Source organism: Coregonus lavaretus (genome assembly GCF_964263955.1).
Source record: "Coregonus lavaretus genome assembly, chromosome: 39".
Taxonomy (NCBI): Eukaryota; Metazoa; Chordata; class Actinopteri; order Salmoniformes; family Salmonidae; genus Coregonus; species Coregonus lavaretus.
Window position 1 is genome coordinate 20,415,547 of NC_140026.1, and position 19,638 is coordinate 20,435,184.

General features: G+C 47.0%; 1 protein-coding gene across 1 annotated transcript in view; it reads right to left on the bottom strand.

The window, feature by feature from the left end:
* The window catches only part of LOC311113127 (DENN domain-containing protein 4C-like), an 88,402-nt gene that overhangs the window by 13,848 nt on the left and 54,916 nt on the right, over positions 1-19,638 (bottom strand). Inside the window, exons 3-23 of the mRNA XM_084156280.1 lie at positions 14,370-14,622; positions 13,919-13,988; positions 11,508-11,677; positions 10,730-10,971; positions 10,451-10,517; positions 10,243-10,301; positions 9,061-9,205; positions 8,677-8,852; positions 8,393-8,493; positions 7,760-7,978; positions 6,667-6,812; positions 6,146-6,184; positions 5,840-5,973; positions 5,258-5,390; positions 4,025-4,231; positions 3,584-3,712; positions 3,053-3,200; positions 2,515-2,676; positions 2,093-2,218; positions 1,736-1,879; positions 332-1,545 (exon numbers count right to left, since the gene is read on the bottom strand). Of these exons, the coding sequence (XP_084012406.1) occupies positions 332-1,545; positions 1,736-1,879; positions 2,093-2,218; positions 2,515-2,676; positions 3,053-3,200; positions 3,584-3,712; positions 4,025-4,231; positions 5,258-5,390; positions 5,840-5,973; positions 6,146-6,184; positions 6,667-6,812; positions 7,760-7,978; positions 8,393-8,493; positions 8,677-8,852; positions 9,061-9,205; positions 10,243-10,301; positions 10,451-10,517; positions 10,730-10,971; positions 11,508-11,677; positions 13,919-13,988; positions 14,370-14,622 (4,084 nt within the window). The remainder of the gene's footprint in view (positions 1-331; positions 1,546-1,735; positions 1,880-2,092; positions 2,219-2,514; positions 2,677-3,052; positions 3,201-3,583; positions 3,713-4,024; positions 4,232-5,257; positions 5,391-5,839; positions 5,974-6,145; positions 6,185-6,666; positions 6,813-7,759; positions 7,979-8,392; positions 8,494-8,676; positions 8,853-9,060; positions 9,206-10,242; positions 10,302-10,450; positions 10,518-10,729; positions 10,972-11,507; positions 11,678-13,918; positions 13,989-14,369; positions 14,623-19,638) is intronic.

Consider the following 19,638-nt stretch of genomic DNA (forward strand, 5'->3'; position numbering starts at 1 on the left):
TTAAAAATCCTACAATGTGATTTTCTGGATTTTTTTTCCTCAATTTGTCTGTGATAGTTGACGTGTACCTATGATGAAAATTACAGGCCTCTCTCAACTTTTTAAGTGGGAGAACTTGCACAATTGGTGGCTGACTAAATACTTTTTTTCCCCACTGTAGCTCAGTATTTGAATTATTTTCTTCATCTTTATCAATGGTGTCAATCATTTCGGACCCCACTGTATATCATCTGGCTGTTGCAGGTTATTATTGTGCAATTAATTACTATTTTACTTTATCTCTTAGTTAATCTAGCTATGTATGCATGTTATGCAGTCCATCCCCACTCACCTCGTCGTCGGAGTAAGAGTAGGCTGAGGCCACGGCTCCCCACACCTTGCTGGCCAGGTTCCCTGCCTGCTTCATGCCCGACTTTAACACGTCCATCTTGGGACCCGAGAGCAGGGCGTCCATCTTGGGACCCGAGAGCAGGGCGTCCATCTTCATGCCCGAGATGGAGTTGATGACCGAGCCCAGCGAACCGCTCTGTGACGACCTCACCAGCGCAGTCAGCGACGATGACCTTGGGCTGGCCACAACACCCCTGGAAGAGGCAGGGCTCCTGGAGGCCTTCACAGCGAAGGTCTTGGAGCGTGTGACGGCTGCGGGGCTGTGTTTAGGCGTCGTGTCCCCGCTTGACCCCCCTGGGTGTTTGACAGGGGGCATGGGGAGGCTGGACCTCCGTTCTAGAGGTTGCGTCACTGGGGCAGCATCCGGGGAAGAGTCCCCTCCCTGGCCCCCCTGGTGGAGCTCCATGCTACAGGATTTGGGGCCAAGCTGGCTCCGGAGGCTCATGTACATCTCAATCTCGTCGGCCAGGTTTCGGGACACCACGGCAGGCAGGGATTGCGGCAGCTCCTGACTGGTTACGGAGGCTAACTCCTCGTGCTCCGAGACAAGGAGGGAGAGGGGGTCTGCCCCTACCTGCACCTCCTTAATCTCCAAGGTTGGCAGAGAGATAGAGCCCCTCCCCCCTGAATCTCTTTCCTCATCTTCCTCCTCCAACTTTAGACCAATCTCATCCTTTCCTCCTGCCTCCTTCCTGCCACCTTTCATCCTCTTCTCCTCTTTCCATATCCCCTCCTCCTCCTCCAGTGGGGTTGGGTCCTTTACTGGCCCCTCCTCCTCTGACAGTTTCCCCAGAGTCGGACCCCGCCCCTCCTCAGACTCCAACTCCAGGTCCTTAAAGAGGGCTTTGGCCGCACTGGGAAGCGGCTTTGTAGGCGGGGGGTTGGTGCCGCCCCCAGAGAGAGCCGCCGCCAAGATCCGTGCATCTGCGCCCATGCGGCTGGCGATGTGGTCCACACCATGTTTCTCCATCAGCATGCCGGCACGGCTCTCGGCACTGAAGCTGCAGGTGCGCTCCGAGAAGGCCTTCTGGCGCTGGACCTGCCCCTGGACCGCAGGCCCCGCCACCCCGGAGCCACCCGGGGCTGCAGACTTACCCTCCTCCAGCAGGGAGACGTCCTCGCTCTGGCTGCGCAGAGAGAACAGCTTCCCAGGGGCTGGTGGTAGAAATGAACACATAGGCCTTCAATACTAGGGGACATTTTCTGTCCACAATTTCCCCCAATAAACATAAGGAGAGTTCAGTGCTGTTTTGAAGACAAAAATGTTACCCCAAATATCAAATGTGTAAACCTCAGATATGAGATTAGGTTTAGATTTAAGTTTGAGTCTGCTCCCGTCACTCACCAGTGTCTCCTCTCTTCAAAGCGGTATCAAAACTCGCCCCTGTGGACAGCTTGACGATGCTAGGGACATGTGGGAGGGCTTTAACAGGGCTGGGGGGCTCCACTACAACCACTGCACTGTCCAACGAGCCAGCTATGTCCCCACCTGAGGAAACATGATTGCACACCAATAGCAAAGGTGCATAAAGATGGAGGAATTCAGATAGGACGTCATTGTTTTTCGCACTACCCATAGAGTTTTTCATTAAAAAAAACCTGAATATAAAAGACTGACACATTGCATGCCCATCTAGCAGATGAACTCTCGCCATTACTATTCTATGTTATGCCTGAGACTGGGGTTGGCTGTATTGGTTACCGTTGTGCTGTGCTTTGGGCTTGCTGCACTGATCCACGGCGATTACAAGGGCTGCTGATTGAGCCAAATCCACTAGGTCCTGATGCAACTCATCTTTAGAGCCATAGCCTTGATCAGACTGAACTCCTGTGGGACACAAACATATTGACTTAATCTACCCAGTCTTTTAAGATCTGTGCACATCTGAAGGTTAGGGACTATGGGCTAGGTGCAAGAAGTTAGGGCATAGGAGCTAGAGGCTAGGAGCTAAGGGCTAGAGGCTAGGGACTAGTAGCCAGGGGCTATAGACGAGAGGCTAGGGGCTAACAGACGAGTAGCTAGGGGCTAATGGTTAGTGGATAGGGGCTAGCAGCTAGGGGGTAGGGGATAGGAGACGCTGTACATGTAGGGACTTCGTCCAGTGTCTCCAGGCTGCAGTCTACCTCTGCTGCAGTGGTTGTCCGTGGCGTCTCCTATGATGAGGCTGCGTGCGAACAGCTTGTGATCCTCTCCATTCGCCTCGCTGGAGCTGTCCACACTCCAGTGGCTCAGCCGGTCGCCGTCGCTGCTCGCCGAGCCGCCCACTGATTGGCCAATATCACTTCCTGTGTCCCAGATCAGAGTTTTAGGTGAGCAAGCTAAAATGAGAGCTACTGGCCTTAACCATGTAGGAATAACACAAACAAACAATAAAGCAAGGTGGTCTGTACAGTATATTGTAAATAGAGTGTATTGTCCTACATACAAGCACATGTACATTACATAGTTAAAATAGATGAAATAAGTAGAACGTGATATGCATTTGGTGCAACAATCAATCAAATGTCAGCAGATGTCACAAAGTGCTATACAGAAACCCAGCCTAAAACCCCAAACAGCAAGCAATGCAGATGTAGAAGCATGGTACTGTGGTGTTTGCACTCCAACCTAAGTGATTGACTCTCTCCCATGCTCTGTCTCTGTAGTGTTCTGACACCTCACCTGTCGTGATGATGGTGGGTCCATTCATGGCGGGCGTCCGGTGGACTGCCTGTTTGAATTGAGAGAGAGCGCGCGCCACGTTGCGCACCTTGGCCCACATGAAGAGACCGCTTCGGTTCCGACTGGGCCAGGGGCCTTCCAGAACAGCCTGGAAGAATGAGTGGAGAGGAGATTAACATGGGCCTACTTTGGATTGAGGTATTTGTATGGGCTAGTTTAAAGGGATAGTGCGAGATTGTTGCAATTTTTGTCTCTGCATGCAGTTTGAAGGAAGTTGAAGGTAGTTTCGCGAGTCATTGCTAACTAGCGCAAAGACTGGAAGTCTACAGGTACAGCTAGCAAGCCAAAATCTTGCACTATCCCTATCCCTAACCCTAAATGGTTGCAGATATGTAAGGTCTAAGCAATATGGTGGAAGCGCCACAACTACACATCTTAATATCCAGACCAAACATTAAAGGGTTAGGGTCAAGGTGAAGGGAGTGAAATGGGACCATATGTATGTGTATCGGCTGGTTAAAAGTACCCTACCTTGTTGTAGTATCCATAGGTGATAGCATTAGGGTGCACCCCCGCCTTCTTCATCTCCACCAGAACACGGACGGCCATGACAGGCTGACCGTACACGCCACACAGCTGCATCACTACACGGTAACACACCTACAGAGGGAGAGATGGTGGCTATGTGTGAGAGGACACTCCAAGACAATAAAAACCTAATGGCTACAGTAGACTTCCACTGAAGTTATCACTGTAGTGGAAGTGATAATAGTAGCAGACAGACAGATAGACTCAAGCCCACTCACAAAGACTCATGTTCACAAACATCCTCAGACAAACAGACACACACGCTCATGTCCACATACGTCGACAGATAACCAACCATAAGCACTCACAACCCTACATACATATCCCCCCCAACCATCCAAACACCCAATAAACCCCAACCTCCCCTACCCCCATTCCCCTCACCTCATCCAGCACCTCCACCTCAGAGGTCCTCATTTTCAGCAGGACGTTGTAGGCCTGCTGCATGGCCCAGCTCTTGGACTGGGCCAGCCTCACCCCCACGGGCAGACAGATGAACCACAGGCTGTAGCAGTGGCTGAACAGACACTTGGCCCACAGCGGAGGGTTGGAGTAGAAGCGTTTGGCCATCTTGTAGGCCAGCTTGATCTCCTGTGGCAGGACACAGAGTTCAGTTCAGTTCAGTTCAATTAGCTTTATTAGACATGCAGACAATTTACTGATTATGATTGATTTCAGATGATGTATTTCAGATTATTCTCCTTTGCCATTTCCTGATGGTCAGAGTTGGGAGGAGAGAGTTGGAGTGAGTGTGACTGTGCACGTTCCTAATGGTGAACCTCCCCTTCCTCCTCTCTCTGTAGAACAATGGCCTACAAACAAATACTGCTTGTGGTCTTTTGAGGCGAAAGCAGCTCACACTGGCTTGATATCCTGTCCCGACACCCACAACTCAATGTTTGTGCCGTGGTGAGAATATGCGTGAATATGTTTATATACTTGCTAAAAGGGCCAGACAAAGCTACACATACAGTTCTGCCTGAACTGGAACAATATATTGGCCTCCCACAAAAGAGGAGAAAGAAACAACACAAAAATATAGTTTCCTCTGAGGTCTATTATTCTAGAAACAGGTCACAGTGGCCCCTTTCCCTCCCCAAACACACACACACACACACACACACACACACACACACACACACACACACACACACACACACACACACACACACACACACACACACACACACACACACACACACACACACACACACACACCTCGCTCTTCCCCCTCTTCCATTCCTGTCCAAAGTAAAGCTAGTGTTGGAGGCTGACGTGTGCAGACTGGCTTTGAACCCCTTCTCTGCCCTGCTGTAAATAAGTTGTTGCTGGTGACCGTGGTGAGTGACTTATTGTTATTGGAACCATCACAGCCTGAGAGAATGACTCCGCAGCAGGCAGTATCCATTGCAGGCTAGGTTATTCCCTGACTGGGGAAGTGGTTAGGTGGTCAGGGCAGTACAGAAAGGTTCCAGTGGGTAGAACCAGAATGATCAGGAAAGTACCAGAATTTGTAAGTCTTTCTTTTGTTGTTTTCCCCCTGCCCTTCCTGCATAGTTGCAATAAAGCAAACTGTTGCACCTGCTTATCTGGCTGACTGTGTGTGTGATCGTGTACCTGCTTGGTCCTCTTGGCCAGTAGTGCAGGGCTGCTGGACAGGCTGGCCCCTGGTGTACTACTCCTCAGCGCTGGTATCACCTCCCTGGGGCGGTCAAACAGGTCCAAACGCAACCGAGGAAAACTCTTATAACTGAGAGAGAGAGAGAGAGAGACAGAGAGAGAGAGAGCGAGAGGGACAGAGAGAGAGAGGGACAGAGATAGAGAGAGACAGAGAGAGAGAGAGACAGAGAGAGAGAGAGAGAGAGACAGAGAGAGAGAGAGCGAGAGAGCGAGAGGGACAGAGAGAGAGAGGGACAGAGAGAGAGAGAGACAGAGAGAGAGAGAGACAGAGAGAGAGAGAGAGAGAGAGACAGAGAGAGAGAGAGACAGAGAGACAGAGAGAGAGAGAGGAGAAGAGGGAGATGCCACAGGTATGAGAGTGAAGCCAATGCAGAACTGCTTCCGATCCTCCTGGCCAGGTGCACTGTCAACCCTTCACAACAGAATTACACTCACACTATAAAACACTACCAGGCCCACTGATGTTATTGTGCTGTCAATGTGTTAGTGGTGCAGCCGGTATTAGGGGGGTAAGCTCACCTGTAGTAGGCAGGGGGGTCAGACCCATCCTCAGTGGCAGGGGGTTCTGGAGGCATGACGAAGACCGTGTGCTCGCTCTTCTGTGATTCGTCTAGTTCCATAAGCTTGGTGTCCTCTGATGACTCACCCTCCACCTATGGAGAGGAAAACATGTTCTTAGTGTCAACGCACATGGTAGTAAACACACAGACAAATCAAATCACTACAACCAGATCGAAAACCATTCTTCTAATCAATGCATACAAATTTGACAGACCCCAGTTGGAAAAGGTGGTGTTAAAACTAGACTACGGTGTGATGGATTACCTTAGTGCCTTTGTCACTGCCTTTATCGGAGGGAAATAGCTGCAGGGGGAAAAAGTGAGAGGAACAGATTCAATAGAGGAAATTAGCCTTCCTCCGTCAGTCTCCCCTGGAGGAATGTTACGACTAAGTCACCAATAAAACAACATGTAACAAAAAAGGTATTTCATGGGGAACGGTGGAAACTGAAAAATGCCACAGAAATTGGGTTAGAAAATTGACGTCTGTCTGAGGCACTTGCCAGGGATGATGGAGGAAAGCCTTGTTCTTGTCTAGCAGGGTTTGGGGGTACATTTTCAATTCAATTCACTTCCTGGCTTGATGGGAGTTGGAATGGAATTGGCCCTAACCCAGCAGGCAAAGCGGCATAAATGACATCATTTCAACCAGTTTTGCCCGCTGGAAACACGGTTGGATTTTTAAAAATTATTAATTGAATTTCAATTCACTTCCTGGATTGATGGAGTTTAAATGGAATTGACCCCAACACTGATCCCTGATGCCTGGTTCTTGTTAATGCTCACCTTCTCAATGCAGTCATCGAAGAAGGCCAGGCCCGTGTCCTTGTCGCTGACGAATGTGCACTCCTCGATGAAGCGGATGAAGATCTGAGTCTTGGTCAGCTGGGAGTAGAACTTCTGGTGGGTGCGCTCCCTGCTCTTCAGAAACCCTGGTAGAGGACAGAGAGCCAGGTCAATGGGCCTATTCCATAGGAAACGCTACACAAACATTATCTAAACACTAAAACAGGCAATGCTGTGTGGCCAAAGATTAAATAAAAAAGCCGAAAGGAAATATGCTTTGTGTTACAGTGGATTTTAGTGGCCTTTTTTAAGTTACAATTCCACAGTAAAAAAAAAAACTATATTATATTCAGTGAATGGGTAGTGTGGTCTTGTGAAGTAGCCTTTTAAATCAAATATAGCGATATATACTGTATATTATATTGTCTATTTTCTTCCGAATGCATTTTATAAGTGAAAGTGAAGGTATTCAACCCAGGTGTATAGCCAATATAGCTAGCCATAACCAAGGTGTGCAGCTCTTTCCCCACTGGTTATGCAGCTTCCATTGGCCTTAATGGACCTAAATGAGGATGCGATGCCTTTCCAAGAAGCCTGCGTCAGTGGAAAGAATTTACAGCCAATGCCATGGATGATTGATTTCTGACACACTGAGCAATCACTAAGTAGGCCTGTGAAATAGGAGACTTGCCTGTTATGAACACTTGGAGGAGCAGTCAGATATGCTATCGGTTTAACACAGCCCCTGGATTTGACATTAACATAATGTAGAAAATACATTTAAATACTTTGAGAAATGTGTGAGATTGCAACAAATGAAAATGATCATTTGACTTTCCTGATGTTTTAGCCCATTTGTCTTTTCTTTTGTCTGTTTTGTGTTTCTCTTGAGACAAAACAGCGCCTGCGTAAGATCTTGTTCTAGGTGCTGCGATGAATTTTCTGGGGAAATAAACGAAGGACTAAAAATGATCCATCCATTCTCACCATGCAGGTCGTATCGTGAGTCTGCAGCAGTGACCTTCTCGGAGGGGGCCTGGGTGATGAGTTTGAGGCAAGCGCGGTAACACACACATACACAGCCTGTACTAACCCTGTAGGTCGTATAGTGAGTCTGCGGAGGTGGCCTTCTCGGAGGGGGCCTGGGTGATGGGTTTGAGGTAATAGCGGTAGCCCTTCAGGATGTTGGCCATGAAGCGCAGCAGGGCCTCTTGGATCTCCATCTCCAGGGAGGTCATCTTCTTGTGCCAGGTGAAGTCCGCCTCGATGGGGGTCATCTCCACTGCCAATCCCTCTTGGGCTGTCCGACGCACTGAAAACAACCACCAGACTGGATATAAACATTTCTCATTTTATTCACATTTCACATACCAAAGGTGGTCCTCTGTCGCTCAGTTGCAACGCCAAGCTAGTTTGTACAATTCCCGGCAACACCCGTACGTGAAATGTATGCACACATGACTGGGAAAAGGATCTGCTACAGCGAATATATTATTATTATTATCATTATTATTATATTACATGAGCAAAGCAGGTTGAATGCACCATTTACTCATCATCGGCTAGATAGCTAGAATTCATTCATAATTTATATCTAAAGACGTATATTCATAAAGAATTAACTTCTATATCATACGTCCAACTGATGTACTTTTATCCTGAATGCATTGGCCATGAAGCAATTGCTATGAGGGTACAGTTGAGGTGACTGTGACTGTGTACCTACCGATGCCCAACTGGTGGTGCAGGTTGGTCAGGGAGGTAAACAGACTCTTGCAGGGTTTCTTTGGGAGGTTTTTCCAGTTACTGTGTCTCTTCTCATCAGACCTGCACAGATGGTTCAGCATGTTAGTATGGTGTTTTTGGAATATGCTCATTCTCGTGTAAATAATTCAATATTTTATATGCAATATATGGGAATGTTTGGGGGTATTGACTACAGGTTGAGTGTGTAAACAGATCCACATGTCAAAATGGGGGAAATGCTCCTTTCAAGTGTATGGATCTTACAGGTAAATAGTGTTGGTGTCCAGGTCCACACAGACCACGTCCGGCGGGGGGTCATAAAGGTCAAAGTAGCGGGAGTCCACGCCCACGATGAAGGGACAGGGGGCATTGAGGACCCCCGCCAGGGAGAGGGGGCACAGGGGGATGTAGGGGCACTGCCACTGGAATGGAAAGATCATCTGGAGAGAAGAACACAGATGGAGAGAAAATCTAACTTCTATTTTACATTTTGATCTAACTTTTAACCTAAAATCAGTCCTACATGGGACTGTTACACTGTATACCAATGGTAACTGGATAGAAACTCCAACCAACCAATTAATAAGTCCCATTTTATTCTAATTTTTACATTTTAAAAGCTGTATGACCATATCCTGTATCACTCACAGCCACTACGGCCTCTGCTACCCCGGTGAGTACAGCGGGTCTCAGGGAGTGAAGCAGGATCTTACTCTCCAGCAGGACAAAGTGCAGCAGCGTGGCACAGTTCTCTGAGCCCAGGTTCATCAGCAACGTACTGTAGTCTGCCCCACTGAGGAGAGGAGAGGAGGGGAGGAGGAGAGAGAGGGAGGAGGGGATGAGAGGATGAGAGGGAGAGAGGCAAGTTGGGAAGAGAGGAGCACAGAGGGATTGGGAAACAATTCAAATTAGACTCAGGGATCCAATGGCCGGGGCATCGATGGTTGGATTGGATGAAGGGAAGCCATCTTTGAAGGTAGGTTTGTAATTGGTACAGGTGCACTGAGAAGGTGTGTGGGCAAATAAGTAAGGGAGGGGGTGAAGGTAAACTGGATTGAGACAGAAGCTCAGGTTACATTGTGCCCTTGCGACAAAACATGTTCTTTTAAAAACCTTTTGGGGGGGAAAGTACTTTTCTTTTCAGAGAATAACAGTTTCAAACTTTGCATAGCAGCAAACACTTATAAATCTGGCCCAAAATTATTATAAGTCTGGAGAGGAAAAAGCCTGATGATAATGATGGAACATATGGTATTTTTAGAACATTATGAGGTTTATTGGCAGAATGCAATGGCAGCATAACAGTTTATTTAATATGTACAGGCTGGATTTCTACACTAAATAATGAAGGTCCTGTCCACAATGTGACAGACAGGCAGTGCTGTTTCAGTTTTAAAGTGTGAATATTTGACCTTAGAAAACTGACATGAATTAATGCGTTTTGCATTACGAAGCTAGAACCTTTGGAGGGTGCTGGATGATTGCTTTTTCTAACCCCGGTATTTCCTTTGGAAAATCTGTGGTTGATGCTCTACCATGATAACAATAACTGGGCCCAGTCTCTCTTTCTGGTCCTGAAGCCTAGATTATCACAGCTCTAAACTTGTTGAGAGGATTTACCACCATCTGTGTGTGTGTGTGTGTGTGTGTGTGTGTGTGTGTGTGTGTGTGTGTGTGTGTGTGTGTGTGTGTGTGTGTGTGTGTGTGTGTGTGTGTGTATGGCCTAAATGTGTGCAAGTACAAAATCAGATTGACCCTTTGAGACAGCCGATAATGTCAGGAGAACACACATTTGCATGATCCATTCAGCCAGCTTTAAATAGGTCGTACCTGAGAGGCAGAGGAGTGCACACAGGTTGTGCGAGCATCAAGGTGTCATGTGCAGAGAGCTGAAAGAGAAAACAAAAACAAAAAAATTTCACCCTGCCACGACACCAGTTTTTTTTCCACACATCAAACACATTCATTCACGCAGAGACAGACGCAAAAACCCCAACAAACTTCCCTCGCTAACACAAAAAACACAATGACATCTCACCTGGACCAAGATTCTGGGCCTCTGAGGTGAGGGGAAGGACACGTTGTGCATGAAGTGCGAGATGTGCCTGTCAAAGAAACAAACCAGCAAACAAAACCACATTAGTCTCTACCAACACCCACCTACTATCAAATTCATTTATAAAAAAAGTCAAATACATGATTAAAAAACATTCATCCTGAGCTACACCTGATTTAGTTGTCCTGGTACAATGGAACCAATGGAATAGTCCCAAAGCAAATCACAAGCTTCCAACTTGATAAATGACGCAATCCTTACTTTTCGATGGGCAGCGGGTGGGGCCCCGAGACGGACAGCTTGTAGAGGAACATGAGGAACTTGCGGAAAGACTCGAAGAAGGGCCAGCGGGAGAGCAGGCAGATGCACTTGTTGGTGTTGACCGTCCGGTTGGGGATCATCATCTTCTCCACGGTGGTGAGCAGGCCCAGCTGCACCTTCTGCTTCTCACTGAGGAGATCTATGGGGTAGGCCTCGTAGAACTGGATGGCTGCGCCGTACACCTGGGGCAGATCAAATTATATAACAGATAGATTCCTGTGTTAACATGTTTGTTAACAGATGTTAACAAATGCCCTTTCCGCATTTTTATGATATGGCGAGTAGTGTTTGTGCACCCTTTACACAAAATTGCTAAATGTGTTTACGTTGAACGCCACCCGTCATCTCAACTGGCATTCAACGTTTACACAACAAAGTACAATTTCATTACTCCCTCTAGCTCAGAGAGAAGTGACATGGTTTGGGACATAACTTGTGATCAGATTGTAGTTTGCTCAAGGGGCAGCTGACATTCAGGTGCCTTGAAACACACAGCCTGAGGAGAAAACAAATATTTCTACCCATTCCCACTGTCACATGCAGCTCAGGAAGTGAGACTTGAATGTTGACTATTACAGCTCTCAATCAATCTACAGTATCACAGCGCTGCTCAGCGTTGGCACTCCATGGCCGAAATTGAACAGCCCTGAACTATCTAATCACGGATAATTGAAAATCACTGTTAACTGATATAATACCATTGTTCTAGTCCACCTACCTTTTCCCCAGAGGAGTTGGTTAACACAAAGGTGGAGAAGACGGGCAGAGGGTAGCGTGTGTTGGGGGCCCAGCACTCGATCTTAGCCCCCATGGGGAGGCAGAACAGGGGCACAGACTCAGACAGGGGGAAGGACTCATAGTCATCCTCTGGGTAGCGGAAGATGAGGCCTGGAGGAGAGAGAGCAATCAATCAATCTTTTTTTATACGGCAAGTCACACAAGACATACACTGAGTGTACAAAACATTAAGGACACCTGCTCTTTCCATGATATAGACTGACCAGGTGAAACCTATGATCCCTTATTGATGTCACTTGCTGTCCACTTGCTAAATCCACTTCAAATCAGTGTAGATGGAGGGGAGGAGACAGGTTAAAGAAGGATTTTTAAGCCTTGAGACATGAATTGTGTATGTGTGCCATTCAGAAGGTGAATGGCCAAGACCAAAAATGTAAGTGCCTTTGAACGGGATATGGTAGTAGGTGCCAGGCGCCACTGGTGTGTGTCAAGAACTGCAACGCTGCTGGGTTTTTCACGCTCAACAGTTTGTGTGTATCAAGAATGGTCCACCACCCAAAGGACATCCAGCCAACTTGACACAACAGTGGGAAGCATTGGAGTCGACACCTTTTAGAGTCATGCCCCGACGAATTGAGGCTGTTCGGAGGGCAAAAGGGAGGTGCAACTCAATATTATGTTTGGTATAAACATACATGTAACATTACATTTCATTGGGGTACACTGAAAGCACTAGACTACATATCCCAAGGAGAAAATGATGTCTACAGATCCCACTACACAATAATAAACACACCTATGAAGTGAAGACAGGAGAAGGGAAGGAAGGATGAAAATTGGCTCACTTGGCTGTTGGAATAAGATCAAACCCCTTTCCCTTGTCATATTTTCATTGACATCAGCCAGTGTGCTGAGATTCAGGACACATTATTTTCAAAGGAAAGCAACACTTTGCTGACCAAGACCTTGTCACCCCATGCCCTTTTGTGAATTTCAGAGAATGTTGTCAAAATAAAGCGATCAAAAGAGTAGGCGGGGTAGGAAGCAGTCTATGGTCTGAGTGTAGCGTGTGTTGGGGGAAGGACAGAAGGTGTGCGGCGGCGTCTCGCCCTTGCATCGCAGTGCAAAACTGTGCCACTAGATCCTGGTTCGAATCCAGGCTCTGTCGCAGCCGGCCGCGACCGGGAGACTCATGGGCGGCGCACAATTGGCCCAGCGTCGTCCAGGGTAGGGGAGGGAATGGCCGGCAGGGATGTAGCTCAGTTGATAGAGCATGGTGTTTGCAACGCCAGGGTTGTGGGTTCGATTCCCACAGGGGGCCAGTATAAAAAAAATTAAAAAAAATAATATGTAAGTCGCTCTGGATAAGAGCGTCTGCTAAAATGACTAAAATGTAAATGTAAAAAATGGTCTGGCGAATAAAAAGCGTCACCTCACAGGAAGAAGGCCTAGTGGAGATAAGGTGTGTGTGTGCGTGGTATCTGAACAGGGGCCCGTCTAAGCCAACACCCAGCTCTGACCTCCGAAAGTAGCAAGTACGAGACAGGGAACAATTCTGCATTATTTACAAGAATGTGGATACCGGTACATGGAGGGAAACCATCTGAATAGGACTTTACAAATGTCTGATTCTGGGCTAGCTGTCCTCAGAAACATCATCTTTCTAGTAAGAACACATGCAATTTTATTTTCCATTAGAACCTGTTTGGAGGTCATTCAAATGAAAAACCAAACGCGACAAAGATAAACATAGGGCAATTGCAATGACGCACAATGACACTGTTTTCCACCTTGAAATAAAATGGGCACCAGAAATAAGGCTGGGAATGCTGATGAGAAACACTCAGAGCTAATTGCATTAAGAGTTCTGATTTGCCGTGAACAATTCTAATGTGAGGCTGTGCCCTTTTCTAAACTCCAGATAGATGCATTGGTTTGAAACTAGGACTGTGTCCCAAATGGCACCCTATTTCATATATAGTGCACTACTTTTGACCAGGGCCTATAGGGAATAGGGTGCCATTTGGGACCTACACCATATCTTAAGATTCAGAAGAGCGACAAAACCCCCAAACGAATCATGCCATTTATTCCAGGAATCATCAGGGAGAGTATTGTGCAGTTTCCAGGTATTTGAGTGACAGATAACAGAGCTGGCATATGCCAGTGCATTTAGTCTTATCTACAGCACACAGAAAGCTCCTGTCAATTCAGATCAATCATAAGAGATCAACATACAATTACTTTGAAGTCATCTCAGGTGCAAAGCAAGCGGAAATATATGGTAAACAGCATTAAACAAAGGCCAGGAAATAATAACTATCCATCAATGTGAGCAGAAAAGGCAGACCGATGCGGAGAGATGGTAGATAGACAACAAAGAAGACTCACCGGCTTTGTAATTGATGGAATTGGACGCCGACACTGATTTCTTGTAGCACAGGAAAACACTGGAGCCCCACTGGAGGATGAAAAACAAGACCATGTGACTTGTGGCTCAAAACAACATTTTCAACGCTTAATTTCAACAGAATGTACTCGGGGTGAGTGCCATGGCCTACATTTCATAATAGGTATATTCCAGCCCCATACATTCCATCCTCATTCCTTCCCCAAAGTACTACTTTTAACCAAAATAATAAATATGTGTTGGAGCAATTGAGCATGTGGGCTGTAGTTCATTACCAATGGTAAAGTATATGACATCTGGCAGATGGTTTTAACCACAGTCATGCGTGCGTACATTTTCATATGGGTGGTCGCGTCGGGATTCAAACTCACAATCCAGGCGTTGCAAGTGCCATGCTCTACCAACTGAGCCATAGAGGACCAGAGGACTCACCATGCCACAGTTGAGGTTCTTGTCCACCTTGCAGAAGGTGTGCGGCGGCGTCTCGCCCTTGCTAGTGACGATGACGCAGATGTCGGTGACGGCCAGTGAGTTCTGGGGCTGGACGGGCGGCGCACGGCGGAAGGTGATGAAGATGCGCTGCGAGGTGGCAGAGCTGTTGTTGACGTTGGCACAGCGGCCGTACGGCGTGGCCTGAATGACCTCACAGCCCTGGATGAGACGCTCCTTCCCTTCGTATAACACCCTGTGAGAGAGACAGAGAGACAACCATATGAGTCAAATGACATGTACATATTCACATACACCCACTCACGCATTAATACGTACAACACCAAACACATTCACAAACGAGACCTAGAGAAGAATCTTTGTAGAGCACCCCGAGACACACACACTCAACAATATGAGCCAATAACGTACACATATTCATATGTATCCACTCACACATGAATAACAACAAACACATTCAAATAAAATTGTATTGGTCGCATACACGTTTAGCAGATGTTATTGTGGGTGAAGTGAAATGCTTGTGTTCCTAGCTCCAATATTGCAGTAATATCTAACAATACACACAAATGCACACAAATCTAAAAGTAAAAGAATGGAATTCAGAAATATATAAATATTACGACGAGCAATGTCGGAGTCCGGAGTATATATATACACTGCTCAAAAAAATTAAGGGAACACTAAAATAACACATCCTAGATCTGAATGAATGAAATAATCTTATTAAATACTTTTTTCTTTACATAGTTGAATGTGCTGACAACAAAATCACACAAAAATTATCAATGGAAATCAAATGTATCAACCCATGGAGGTCTGGATTTGGAGTCACACTCAAAATTAAAGTGGAAAACCACACTACAGGCTGATCCAACTTTGATGTAATGTCCTTAAAACAAGTCAAAATTAGGCTCATTAGTGTGTGTGGCCTCCACGTGCCTGTATGACCTCCCTACAACGCCTGGGCATACTCCTGATGAGGTGGCGGATGGTCTCCTGAGGGATCTCCTCCCAGACCTGGACTAAAGCATCCGCCAACTCCTGGACAGTCTGTGGTGCAACGTGGCGTTGGTGGATGGAGCGAGACATGATGTCCCAGATGTGCTCAATTGGATTCAGGTCTGGGGAACAGGCGGGCCAGTCCATAGCATCAATGCCTTCCTCTTGCAGGAACTGCTGACACACTCCAGCCACATGAGGTCTAGCATTGTCTTGCATTAGGAGGAACCCAGGGCCAACCGCACCAGCATATGGTCTCACAAGGGGTCTGAGGATCTCATCTCGGTACCTAATGGCAGTCAGGCTACCTCTGGCGAGCACATGGAGGGCTGTGCGGCCCCCCAAAGAAATGCCACCCCACACCATGACTGACCCACCGCCAAACCGGTCATGCTGGAGGATGTTGCAGGCAGCAGAATGTTCTCCACGGCGTCTCCAGACTCTGTCACGTCTGTCACATGTGCTCAGTGTGAACCTGCTTTCATCTGTGAAGAGCACAGGGCGCCAGTGGCGAATTTGCCAATCTTGGTGTTCTCTGGCAAATGCCAAACATCCTGCACGGTGTTGGGCTGTAAGCACAACCCCCACCTGTGGACATCGGGCCCTCATACCACCCTCATGGAGTCTGTTTCTGACCGTTTGAGCAGACACATGCACATTTGTGGCCTGCTGGAGGTCATTTTGCAGGGCTCTGGCAGTGCTCCGCCTGCTCCTCCTTGCACAAAGGCGGAGGTAGCGGTCCTGCTGCTGGGTTGTTGCCCTCCTACGGCCTCCTCCACGTCTCCTGATGTACTGGCCTGTCTTCTGGTAGCGCCTCCATGCTCTGGACACTACGCTGACAGACAAAGCAAACCTTCTTGCCACAGCTCGCATTGATGTGCCATCCTGGATGAGCTGCACTACCTGAGCCACTTGTGTGGGTTGTAGACTCCGTCTCATGCTACCACTAGAGTGAAAGCATCACCAGCATTCAAAAGTGACCAAAACATCAGCCAGGAAGCATAGGAACTGAGAAGTGGTCTGTGGTCACCACCTGCAGAACCACTCCTTTTTTGGGGGTGTCTTGCTAATTGCCTATTATTTCCACCTGTTGTCTATTCCATTTGCACAACAGCATGTGAAATGTATTGTCAATCAGTGTTGCTTCCTAAGTGGACAGTTTGATTTCACAGAAGTGTGATTGACTTGGAGTTACATTGTGTTGTTTAAGTGTTCCCTTTATTTTTTTGAGCAGTGTATATATATACACAAACACACACCGAACAAAAATATAAACGCAACATGTAAAGTGTTGGTCCCTTGTTTCATGAGCTGAATTAAAAGATCCCAGAAATGTTCCATATGCACAAAAAGCTTATTTCTCTAAAATGTTGCGCACAAATTTGTTTACATCCCTGTTAGTGAGCATTTCTCCTTTGCCAAGATAATACATCCACCTGGCAGGTGTGGCATATCAAGAAGCTGATTAAACAGCATGATCATTACACAGGTACACCTTGTGCTGGGGCCAATAAAACGGCACAAACGCCACAGATGTCTCAAGTTTTGAGGGAGCATGCAATTGGCATACTGACTGCAGTAATGTCCACCAGAACTGTTGCCAGAGAATTGAATGTTCATTTCTCTACCATTAGCCGCTCCAACGTCGTTTTAGAGAATTTGGTAGTACGTCCAACCGGCCTCACCACTGCAGACTACGTGTAACCACGCCAGCCCAGGACCTCCACATCCAGCTTCTTTACCTGCGGGATAGTCTGAGACCAGCCACCCGGACAGCTGATGAAAATGAGGAGTATTTCTGTCTGTAATAACGCCCTTTTGTGGGGGAAAACTCATTCTGATTGGCTGGGCCAGGCTCCCCAGTGGGTGGGCCTATGCCCTCCCAGGTCCACCCATGGCTGTGCCCCTTCCCATTCATGTGAAATCCATAGATTAGGGACTAATTTATTTATTTCAATTGACCGATTTAATGTAACTAAGTAAAAGAGTTTAAATTGTTTTATTCAGTATATGCACACTCTTGGCTTTCTCTCAACCAGCTTCATGAGGTAGTCAACTGGAATGCATTTCAATTAACAGGTGTGCCTCGTTAAAAGTTAATTTGTGGAATTTCTTTCCTTCTTAATGCGTTTGAGCCAATCAGTTGTGTTGTGACAAGGTAGGGGCTGTATACAGAAGATAGCCCTATTTGGTAAAAGACCATGTCCATATTATGGCAAGAACAGCTCAAATAAGCAAAGAGAAATGAAAGTCCATCATTACTTTAAGACATGAAGGCCAGTTATTACAGAAAGGCAGTCGCAAAAACCATCAAGCGCTATGATGAAACTGGCTCTCATGAGGACCGCCACAGGAAAGGAAGACCCAGAGTTCATTAGAGTTCCCAGTCTCAGAAATTGCAGCCCAAATAAATGCTTCACAGAGTTCAAGTAACACACACATCTCAACAGCAACTGTTCAGAGGAGACTGTGTGAATCAGGCCTTCATGGTTGAATTGCTGCATAGAAACCACTACAAAAGGACACCAATAAGAAGAAGAGACCTGCTTGGGCCAAGAAACAGGAGCAATGGACATTAGACTGGTGGAAATCTGTCCTTTGGTCTGATGAGTCAAAATTGTAGATTTTTGGTTCCTACCGCCATGTCTTTGTGGAATGCAGAGTAGATAAACGGATGATGTCTGCATGTATGGTTCCCACCATGAAGCATGGAGGAGGTGTGATGGCGTGGGGGTGCTTTGCTGGTGACACTGTCTGTGATTTATTTAGAATTCAAGGCACACTTAACCAGCATGGCTCCCACAGCATTCTGCTGCGATACGCCATCCCATCTGGTTTGCGCTTAGTGGGACTATCATTTGTTTTTCAACAGGACAATGACCCAACACACCTCCAGGCTGTATAAGGGCTACTTGACCAAGAAGGAGAGTAATGGAGTGCTGCATCAGATGACCTGGCCTCCACAATCCCCCGACCTTAACCCAATTGAGATGGTTTGGAATGAGTTGGACTGCAGAGTGAAGGAAAAGCAGCCAACAAGTGCTCAGCATATGTGGGAACAAGACTGTTGGAAAAGCATTCCAGGTGAAGCTGGTTGAGAGAATGCCAAGAGTGTGCAAAACTGTCATCAAGGTGGCTACTTTGAAGAATCTAAAATATTAAATATATTTTGATTTAATACTTTTTTGGTACTACATGATTCCATATGTCTTATTTCATAGTTTTGATAACCCACAACGTTAGACACGGACACGAATGATCTGCTTGGCGTGTTGACACACTGGTGGTTTGTTGTGGCCGAGTATTGGTGCTAGACCGTGTTATTGGAGCCTGGCATGCTAGTTGGCTATGGCGTCATAGGACTAGGTGCCCTGGACGGTTTTCACGGAAGAATACTGTACCAAGTTAGCTAGCTGAATAAACTAAGTTAGTCTATTCCTAGAAAACATTGAACCGCTGTAGTTTACAACAATTGTCGTTTCTGAGGTGGAAGTTGGGAGAGTTATATTTGGGTGTTTCAGTGAAACGTGAGGGAGGCCCCGCTCTCTCGCTTTCCCAGATGTTTAGTTCATTTCATTCCGATCTCCTTTGCATTATTGTAGCCATTTTCTGTAGCCTGTCAACTATGCGTTTGTCTATCCCTGTTCTCTCCTCTCCGCACAGGCTATACAAACGCCTCACACCGCGTGGCTGCTGCCTCTCTAACCTGGTGGTCCCTGCACGCACGACCCACGTGGAGTTCCAGGTCTCCGGCAGCCTCTGGAACTGCCGTTCTGCGGCCAACAAGGTAGAGTTCATCTCAGCCTATGCTACCCTCCAGTCGCTCGACTTCTTGGTGCTGACGGAAACATGGATTACCACTGAAAACACTGCTACTCCTACTGCTCTCTCCTCGTCTGACCATGTGTTCTCGCATACCCCGAGAGCATCTGGTCAGCGGGGTGGTGGCACAGGAATCCTCATCTCTCCCAAGTTGACATTCTCTCTTTTTCCCCTGACCCATCTGTCTATATCCTCATTTGAATTCCATGCTGTCACAGTCACTAGCCCATTCAAGCTTAACATCCTTATCATTTATCGCCCTTCAGGTTCCCTTGGAGAGTTCATCAATGAGCTTGACGCCTTGATAAGTTCCTTTCCTGAGGATGGCTCACCCCTCACAGTTCTGGGTGACTTTAACCTCCCTACGTCTACCTTTGACTCATTTCTCTCTGCCTCCTTCTTTCCACTCCTCTCCTCTTTTGACCTC